General features: G+C 31.2%; 1 protein-coding gene across 1 annotated transcript; it reads left to right on the top strand.

The window, feature by feature from the left end:
• Window positions 9,258-10,420, top strand: LOC109357419 (zinc-finger homeodomain protein 2-like). Its single transcript, XM_019601376.1, has 2 exons — window positions 9,258-10,174; window positions 10,250-10,420. Exons 1-2 carry the CDS (start codon window positions 9,427-9,429, stop codon window positions 10,258-10,260), a joined length of 759 nt encoding a protein of 252 aa, XP_019456921.1. The 5' UTR covers window positions 9,258-9,426; the 3' UTR covers window positions 10,261-10,420.

The raw sequence follows: 11,215 nt of genomic DNA, 5'->3' as shown, positions 1-11,215 counted from the left end.
AAATTTGTTGATCTGTTGAAGAGATCACAATAGGATCAATGTCCCTGCTACACAACCCCCAAATGCTAGGAAGCATTGTATTTCTATTATTCAGGTGTTAACAACTTCAGTTTTAACTCATCCCAGACAGCATGATTAATTTCCTGCATAGCTATTTTTGGCTCAGCTATGAAAACCAAATCAGGCTTATTAGCATGAACCATATTCTTAAGCACCAACCTAGTATTTAGGTTGCCTATACCTCTATAATTCTAATAGAGGACCTTCATTGAGTTGAGTTTAGATATCCACCCCTTCCGGTATAATGAACCTTTTTCCTTGACTATTTTTCCTGTTTTTCCTTCTCTTTTGGGACTTGGTTAAAACATGAGTGAAGAGACCCTTTTCCTCCACTTCCTACTCAAATAACTTAAGCTAAAAAAAAGATTTTGTTTTATTGATGAAGTCAGTTTTAATAATATGATATAATTATTAACAAATTTAATAATATTTAGATATCTCTTAATTTTATTTAATAAACTAGTCAAACATAATATAAAAAGCATCAAAAGCAATTACAAAACAAGAAGGAGAAACTATCCAATACATCTGCGCTTATATCGTCATTTATTTTTGCGCAGATTAATTAATCTAACAACTAGTTCCACTTCATTCTCATCATACATCCATGGGGAATATCTCTGACAGTTTATGCCACTCTATGTGCTATAAGATTATGATTGGTGAAAAAAAAATTAGAGTAATACAAATTATAGGATAGTAGATGTGTACCCACGTTTATTAGAGTTTTGTAAAATAATAGTAAAATAATAACATTGATGTGTGAATATGAACCATAAATTTGATACAAACGATATTCAAATTGGAGTGATGTATACGATATATAGTATAACTCGCACAATAATACCCCATTGCTCAAATAGGACATTTTTTTATTATTAGCCGCTAGAAGATGATTTTTATACACGGAGATGTTTAGGAGAATAAAGATTATCCATCACAAAGATAATTTCATTAGTGCAAGATGTGTTACTGAAGTAAAAATAGAAAATAATGAATTTTTAATATTTTTAATTAATGTGATATAATTTTATTGGTGTAAAATATAATTTGGGATAACAAATTCTTGTAAAAAATATGCATACTGATCAATTATTGCACATGAGTATTTGATATATTGCACATTACATAAACGTGAGTTTAATATTTATTAGATGGAGCAGGGGCCGCAGACTGATCAATTATTGCACATAAGTATTTGATATATCCCTCCGTTCTCAAGTTCATGGTTAATGTATGTATTATATATGTATGTGTGGTGTACCCCATTGTATAATATCTTCATTATATAATTAAAATGATATAATTGAAGTTTCCTAAAAGTCAAATGACAAAGGAAAAATAATTTTGAACATCAAATTTCATGTATTTTAGGATTAGTTTGAGAGTTGCATTTTAGAGGGGAAGGAAAGAAAATGGAAGGTTTGGGACTCTTCTCACAAGTGTATTTCATGGCTCCCAAGCATTCATTTTCCCTTCACTTCCCTCCAAAATCCAACTCTCAAACTAACCCTTAGGGGGAACATTGCAAGTTTAAACGCAGATCAAATTGAGTTGTTATGAGAATCCTTCTTAATTGATATGGAATTTGAGACCAATAAATATTGGTATATGAACCATAAAGTACATTCAATAATGATTATTCCAAGGTCTTAGAATTATTCATTGATTCTTGTAAACTTTGAAGTCTAACTTATATACTTTAAGTAATAATTTTCAAGATGTATTGAAAAGTATGATAATAATTAATCACCTATTATGTCTTTATGATAAACCTTTCTCCCTTCACTGTATATAGGAGACATGTGCGGAATAGATGCAACAAGCAAATGAGAAATAACAACATAGGGAGAAAGTGAGAGAGTTTATATTCACTTAAGTGTGAGACTTGTATTCTGAGTGAGATACTAGAGAATGTTATCATTTTAGTAGGAAAAAGTCAAATATTGTAATCATACTTCTATAATGAAGATATTTTATGAACTAAGTCTCGTGGTTATTTCATTTTCACGTTAAGGAGGTTTTTCCACGTTAAAAAAATTCTTTGTGTTATTTTTATACTATTCTCTATTTACCAGCTTGTTGCTTCTACAAGTGCCCATTTTGTATCACAAATAGATAATCCATGTTTCTCCATCGTTTAAATTAGAACGGACCAAAAAAATTAGATTAACATTAGAAACACGTAATAAGGCTTATGCTTTTATATATTTTGAAACATGGAATAAAATAATAACTGATATTTGCCTTTACCCATACCTTGCATGGGCCTGCATTATTAGAATAGTTTGGGTCCATCATTAATCTGGACTTAGCAGCAACTGAACTTTAGCTTTTGTTGTTGGCTCAAACCCCTTGGGTCTCACATAAGGCACCAAGTCACGAACATGATGATCGAGGTCAAAGAAAACAAAATACTAACTATAACAACATGATTATAACAACTAACACCAAGAAAGAAAAGCAAAAATGCTATAAAGATACGCATATTTAAAAAATGAACAATTGAGCTAAATTATAATTTCAAAAGTATATATAGTTATAATTATAATACTTGATTTGTCTAGACTAGAACACAATTCGGACTTTCTCTAACTCAAGGTGAACACAAGTACTTAACTAATAACGGACAATACCTCGTATGAAGTATGTGTAAGATGCAATATGGTTTTTACTTTTTACTTTTCAACATACATAAATTATTTCAATCCAAATTAAACCAAATACTTTCTATTGCCCAAGATAACCTCATTTTTATCAATAAGAAAGCTTGTGTCCAAAGAGCAAAAACTAAGAGAGCTTGCTCAACTACCCTTTTATTGCCAATATCTTAAAATAATGATACTAAAATCACCACTTTGGTGCATACTTTGTGTTGGAGGGGACAAATGCATGTACGAGATGGGAGCATTTGGAAATATTGAGGGTGGGTGAATTGCAATGATGATTATATAGAACCTAATCTAGCTAAATAGGTATGAGGTTGTGGTTAATAGTAATAAGGGGCAATGGGAGATAGAGGGCCCACGGTAGCAGAAGAAGATAAGTGTTTGTTACTTGTTAGTGTTGAAGGAAATTATATGGATTGCAATCCTTGCCTTAGAGAAGAAATAGAGTATAAAGCTGCCATAAAGTATATTTGAAATGGTAAAAGGAAATGCTATGAAATTATATATGGGAAGAATCTATTATGGAAAAGTGTGTTTTAAATTATGTTTTGGACCAACAAAAATATGTCATATTAATTTAAAAAAATTAAATATTCATTGTTATTTTTACTTTTGTTTTAATATCATTGGTCCACATAGTTTGACATCAAATTTTTGTACATCATATAGAATATCACTTCTCACGAAAATTATGTGAATAAATTAAATTATGTTTATTAAAAATAAGTCAGAGATTCATATAATATTAGATAGGTGACTGGATGAAAATGCACTACAATTTATTTATGGAGTTAAAAGTTTGAACATTGAATATCAAAGAGAATGAAAAAATAAGATAATACTTACCTAAATACAAATAGTAATTTAATTATTTAATAGAAAACCAAGCTCAGACCCTCACCACGGTCACTCCACTTCCTTCAATTTTCAAACTCTTTTTCTCGTCTTGTCACCATCAGCATCTATCAACATATATTTTTTACTTTTTAACTTTTTTACTGTCAATCCCACTCTCTCATTCAGCTAAAGACAAATGTCAATCACACTCGGTGGTGAAAATATCCAAACAAAACAAGAGGAACCCAAAGCTCAATCTAACGTTGTTTATATTATAAACATGTTGTATCCAGAGTTTAATCCAAAATGTTATCTATTAAGTAGAGACTCATAATTTAAGTCTCATATTGATTTTATTGTAGAATGTGTATATGACTCTAAACATTGTCACGCCCTTAAGAGACAATATTTATGGTATTTTTACTGACACTAATATATTATTCAGTAATATATTTTAATTCTAAGTTGATAATGAACCAAACTAACTCAATATTCATATGAAACTTAATTTATTATTAAATTTGATTAATTTAGTTAGTAAATTAAACGAGTTGAAATTAAATAAAAAACCAAATTTGTTAAATAAATAAGTTGAATTTAATTAAGTATAATTTGATTAATTAAATATATGAATTAGCCTGCTTTTATATAATATATGTAATTAATTATCACATTGTACAAAACTATGTAAATGACGTTGAGTGATGGATTTCACGAGAACCTTGAAAAGTAATAATAAACCAATTAAAACTCGAATTTTGAAATGAAATGGGAGTGAAACCAAGAATGTTGATAAAGAAATGCATAAGAAAGAAGTGACGTTGGAGTGAGGAGGTGAAGGAACAAATTAAGAAGCAGAATTTAGTGTGAGAGTTGTGTCTCTTTTTCAGGAAATTGGATGCGAAATGTGGTTTCCGGTTAGCTGACATGATTGTGACGCAAGTGTGGTCAGGAATCAGGAAAACACTGCATCCTCCACTGTGGTTATTGGGTACACAAAAATAATCACATGGGGAGCTACCTTCTCTTATCCCATACTAATTAGACACTTATTTTTTTTTATTATGTTCAAACAACATAAGAATAACAAATTTGTATAGTGTTGAATGTATTATTATAATTTTAAATTGAAGTGTAAATATTGGAGTTGTGTTAAGAGTGACTTAGGGATGCTAATAACTTAAGTGTTCCACTTGGATAAATCTAGATGTTCCCTAACCCTACCCAGGTAAGGATATGCATCTAAGTTTATCACGCTCATCTGTCCATGGCAGATCAGACCTGCCTAAAGCATCATAAATGCTCCTGATATATTTTTAATGTCTTCGGCACCCCATTAATGTCTCTAACATCCCATTAATGCACCTGACTCTGTTATCAATATGTCACACACCTTAAATGTTACCTGGCATTTCATTTGTCACGCCGCATGCACATCCTACCTGCACCCAACAATCCGGCAGACGCAAACTTGCAAAAAGAATGAAGACAACTCAACATATCCCGTTGTACCCGCTAGGTTCTGGCCAATAGTCGGGTGTCATGTCGACAATCTCATACTCTATAAATAAAGAGCCCACAAATAACGTATATTTAATTCTCATTTCCTCATTTATTGATACACTTATTACTACTTGATTTAACTTATCTTTTATTTACTCTCATTCTATCTATAAAATAACTTGATCATTGGAGAACCTTTTTAGATATCTTCCTCAATGGTTCCACACGATTCTCCGACTATGACTCCTCCATTCTACTAGACATCCATCAGTGAGTTCACTCCTAATACTAAAGAACAATACGCTTAGGTGATTAATAGTTTTTAGTTTACTTATAATTTATCGGCTATTGTTACGTCGGCTTAATTGGTCCACTTTAATTATTTCATATTTAACTGCAAATGCATTTTCTAAGCATGGACATTATTTAGAAAGTAATTTTAGGATTTATGACGTTACTCCTTATTTTCTTATCTTGTCATTTTCTGCTGATCTTTCAGCTACTGTTTTTTTCCTAGGGGATTTGGTCTTAGTCTTTCTTTAGATGGTCACCCACTTTACTTGATAATAAAAAATTGTAATTTTTTAGTGTGTATGTATCTCATATTTTTAGTAAGGAATTAGTTTATAGTGTATGATGATTGTTCATCAATAACTACAAAGTTAATGATGACTAATCCATAGATGAAAAAAAATACTCAAATTTTTTCATAAGGAAAGGAAACACATGCCAAGAAATACAATTAATTTTGTTAAAATTCAATAAAAAATATATCTTATTTCATATTTTACCCTTAAAACTTCATTTTTATTTCTCTTCATCCACTCTCCTCATAAACTTATTATTGAAAAATAAGTGTCGAATACTTTCTTGAAAATACTGGTAGACAATTCTTTTGAAACAATTATTTTATGAGTGTAATACTAATGCACTATCAATGTAAAAATTTAAATACAATCACTATATCATTCATCTTAGTTTCTTTGTTAAAAATTAAATAATATAAATATGAATAATAAATAATAGAATAATATTGATGTGTATGTAGACAAATATATTGAAACATGTTGTGTTAATACTATATTAATTAAAAATATTGATATGCTCATCTATGTCTCTATTTTATAAGAAACATACAAATACAAATGAGAACATGTAATGATGAATAAGAAAAACTCATTTTTTATATATAATTAAGGGTATTTTTTTATTTTATGAGTAATGAATTTATCACTTTTGGAATGTTTGATTGTCATTCTTAACAAATATCAATTCCAAAAATTTAACTCTTAAATGTTTCTTGGTATCTAGAGAGAGTCATATATCACTAGAATAATATCATTTTAATACAGTAGATAATGAATTCTTTTTGTGTGCCAAGATGTCCTCAACCAAGTATATCAGGTTACTTCACTATTATATAAATTGTAGGCTAGCAAAACTTTTACCTGAAGCTCCTTGAGATCTGACCAAATCTATTTGAGTTCTTCATATGAATTATTTTTTAACATGTTTCTAGGGTCAGTTGCTCTGCACTTGGGCCTCCCTTGTCTACTGTAATAATGCCTATAGCTATCCAAGTATCCATAATTGCTTTATGCAATTGTCATAATTCCAATCATGTTTGCAATTCCATCTAAACATTATGTATATATTTTGTTAATGTATATTATTATTTTAACAACTATGCAACTTGTATGAATCGATATTTTTAATTTCAATTAGTATGTTTATGCTGGTGAGAAGAGAAATGTGTATTTATCAATTGATTTTAAGAAGCTTATTGTGATGGAGCCATGGCAGACAACAATATATGTAGACAAAATGACCCTTATGAAGATCATAATCACAATAAGAGAAGCATAAATAACGAAGACATGGTGAGGGTAAAAGGCTATGAACTAGCATTACCTAATTTTTAGGCTATACGAATTACGAAATGTGCATTTTAGTTATATCTCCAGCTTACTGAAAGTGTTTTTGGTATTTGGAACTTAAGCGTGTTTTCTATTTTATTTTTATTTTCGTTAATAAATTTCACTATCTTAAAAAATGATACACACATGTCAAATTCTTGACGTTTCCTTGTACGCATCATTACCACTATTAATGAAATAGATATACATTGTTTAAAAGCATCTCTTAAATTTTGATTCTTACCAATGATAATGAAATAAAAATAATAATAATAATAATGAATCTTTAAAAAAATTTAATTGATATATCATATTATTATTGGTGTAGGACAAAAGTAAGATATGATTCAGGATAGCATATGTTTATTAGAGCAAACTAGAGAGACAAAGTAAGGTTCACGCTAATCCCTAATAATAGCAAGCCAATGTCTTGAACGAGTGCCCTAATGATATGGGTACTAAATAAAATAAATGTCAATATACTGAGGTTTTTTAGTGTGTCCGTGATCATATGTTTACACAATGATATATGCATGACTTAATATATGAGGTGTATATTTTCTGCTATTATCAATAATATTTTATCATCTTATGAATAATAAATTAATATATTTTGGGTTTATGACTGTCTTTTCAAAATTTTAATAAGTGTAACTCACAAAAATTGAATTATTAACTTTTTAGTATTTCTGAAGATCTAGTTAGAACTTACATTACCACTAGTACACTACATTTGGTATGAAGTGTATGTTTGTCACAACCAGCTTGTCTTATTCACGGAGAGAATAAGTTTATGGAATTATGTGGTGAAAGAAAAAGGAGATTATAAGCTAGTTTTTGAAGAAGAAGAAAAGTGTATAAGATTTCAATATTTCATTTTTGTTTTAATTTTTGTTGTTTTACTTTTTATTCAGCTCAATATAATATTACAAGTTTTTTAAACAATTCAATCAATTTTAACTAATTAATATAATTAGTTTCATAGCAAATCGAATTGACTACTTACAGCTTTCAATTACAACTTTTTTTAACTAACTTCATGACTATGATGTACATACACCTCACGAAAATAATCTTAGTTTTGTCAAGTGAAGATAAGAAAAGCTTAATGAAAAACAAAAAGTAAACACATCACATTTAAAGATGTTTAACACCCCACTTCTCATGGGAAAACTAAATTTCTTTCTTGATATTCTTAACAAGTACTATATGTACACATAAAGAGAAACCTACATATTAAACACATTAATACTATATAAAATTTCTTATTGTTACTATTTTAGTAGCTAATGAACTTGTAGCGTTTTCTTATCTTATTATTAGTGTACTAATAAAAAAATAAGAGAGTGAAAATGGGTGAGGGAATAGTGACGTCATGTCCTGTCGGAGAAGGAGGGCACGTAGGTAGCTCCCATAAATGCCGACAGATTAACTCGTCCGATGTGAAGTCCGTGTCCTAAGTTTTATGTTTAGTGTTCCTCTCTCTATTACTCATTCACTCACTCCCATTTCTGTTACCAATTTCACAACCACATTAATTCTCATTCTAGCACAAACAAGCACTACCATTCCATTCTACTACTTTTTCCCTTTTTTCTTTTCCCTTTTCCCAACAACTATATTCCTTTTCAAGTTTCCATCCCTCCCCTCTCTTCCCTCACCTCATCTCTATGCTTTGCTCAAAATGGTAGCTCAATAGTGAACTTCTTCAACATCTCTCTCCTCTATAATTTCATTCCATAACTTTTTTTTTGTAAAGTAAAAAACCTCACTAGTTAATCATATATATTATACATTAAGAAAATGTAAGTCTTTTACATAATGTGTATATTAGATAGAATGACTAAATGATATGACTATTGACTAGTGAAAGTAAAAAAATATATAATATTTGAATATTCAGAAGATGGTATTTAAATAACCTTATACATTAGTAGTTAGTACATTGAAAGAAAGTAGTTTAGTAAAGTAGTAAAAGTAAATGTCCGAACATTATAGGGTACAGGTGTTAATAATGTAATGGCAAGTGTTTGAAAGGGTTTGCAGAGTGAGACACCTCTTTTCTGCAGACCGGTTATTGATGACCACATCCTCCTCCCATCTCTTATCCTTTACCCCTAAACTCAAAACAAAGAAATATAATAATAATAATAATATTAATATTAATAATAATAATATTAATAATAGTAACATTACTATTTTGACATCCAAAAATAATATAAAATTATAAATAAAATACAATCTTATACTTAGCTTAGTAGATAAATCTAAGTGAAATTCCTTACATTTTATTTTATCCTTCATTTCACTCACCTCTTCACAAGTCATGTTGTAGATCTTCATTCTCCCAAAGTTCCAACACAAATACTCAAAGCAAAAGGGTAAGGTAAAGAAAAAACAAAACAAAGAAATTGAGTAGAAGAAGAAAAGTGGAGAGTGATATGGAATTTGAGGAGCAAGAAGAGCAAGAGGAGGAAATGGGAATTCCTGAGCCACCAAGTTATGACTCGTTCGGAAACATGTCCAAACTCGGCGGTGCTGTTGGAACTGAGGGAGCTGCAACCACCATAGGGCGCAAAAGTGGGACCATCAAATACAAAGAATGTCAAAAGAACCATGCTGTCAGTTTCGGTGGCCACGCCGTTGACGGCTGCTGTGAGTTCATCGGTGCCGGGGAAGAAGGCACGCTGGAGGCAGTTATCTGCGCTGCCTGTAACTGCCACCGGAATTTCCACCGCAAGGAGATTGACGGCGAATTTAGCCCCTATAACCGTCCTCAACCACCGCCGCCTCCGCCGCAGATGCATCACCACCACCAAATCTTACCATACTACCACCGCGGGCCAACGTACCCCGCCGCCTCCGGATACCTGCACCACCATCTTGTCTCTCCAATGTCACAGCACCGTCCGTTGGCTCTTCCAGCGGCGGCGGCGGCATCAGGAGGGGGAATGAGTAGGGAAGAGGAGGACATGTCAATTCCTAGCAGCAGCGGCGGCGGTGGAACGAGGAAGAGGTTTAGGACGAAGTTCACGCAGGAACAGAAGGAGAAGATGCTGGCGTTTGCGGAACAAGTAGGGTGGAGAATCCAGAAGGATGATGAAGCTGCGGTGGAGCAGTTCTGTGTGGAGAATTGTGTGAAGAGAAATGTTCTCAAGGTTTGGATGCATAATAACAAGAACAGTCTTGGTAAGAAACCCTAGATAATTTCTTATCTTTATTATTATTAATATTGTCATTCTTTTCTCTTTTCTTAATTTTTAGGTTCGATTTGATGAGTAGTGAGACATGAGAGAGTGTATGTGTTTGTTGTGAGTGAAAGACAGCGGAAGAAAAGAAAAAAATGTAATATGGAATGTTAATGGAGATCTCAAGCTAGGGTTCTCACTTGTTCTTCATTTGCTTAATTATTTTAATTAATTTCAGTTTACTTAATTAGTGTTATTTATTATGGGATTTTAGTGGGTGATGATTTTCCAGTTTCATGTGGGTGCATGGTAAGTTCTTTACAATTAACTATCAGTTTCATTAACATGTACTACAGTAAATTAGTTGTGATTTAATTATCCTTTATCTGTAATGAGAAACCAAACAAATCAATGTAGTTATGTTTGGTTACTTGGTGTTTTCATCATAATAGCATTAGCCATGAGAGTTTGTTATGGTGTGGTATGCAGATGAGCTCAGAGATAAAAATTTATGTAAAAGTTGAACTTATAGTGTTTGGCATGCAAATACAAAGCGTTTTTGCAATTTAATTTTGCTTTGTGTTGGTTCTCTTATGTAAACTTCTTCTGCATTTCCTCAGTCTTTTCACTCCAGCTTTTTTTTCTCATTTCTTTCTCTCTCTTATTAATGTCTCAAAGTCACTGCTAGTTTTCCCATTCTTGAAATGATTGAGATGAGAAACTGACTAACAATCAAAGAGATTCAAGAAATGTAAGATTATAGTGTTTTCTTTCAACCATTTTATGTTCCTTTTGTTGTTAATTTCGCTTATATTCATATCCAATATTTGTTGAAGAATATCTGAACTACCTTGTTCTCCATAAATTATATGGATTGTACCATGGACTTGGTTTTTTGTTCTGTAGGGTCACTGTTACCTTTTTCTTTAGATATATTATGTCTTCACTCCGGATAAAACCACACTCATGTCAAATGTTACAGCTCACTCGTATTTATGTATGATTCAGTTCCTTGAAAATATCTCGGATTAATTGTTTCATG

This window comes from Lupinus angustifolius, chromosome LG09 (genome assembly GCF_001865875.1).
Source record: "Lupinus angustifolius cultivar Tanjil chromosome LG09, LupAngTanjil_v1.0, whole genome shotgun sequence".
Taxonomy (NCBI): Eukaryota; Viridiplantae; Streptophyta; class Magnoliopsida; order Fabales; family Fabaceae; genus Lupinus; species Lupinus angustifolius.
This window is presented reverse-complemented; position numbering and strand designations above follow the sequence as displayed.

Coding starts and splice junctions, on each gene's coding strand:
- LOC109357419 (XM_019601376.1), top strand. CDS start 9,427: ATGGAATTTGAGGAGCAAGAAGAGCAAGAGGAGGAAATGGGAATTCCT.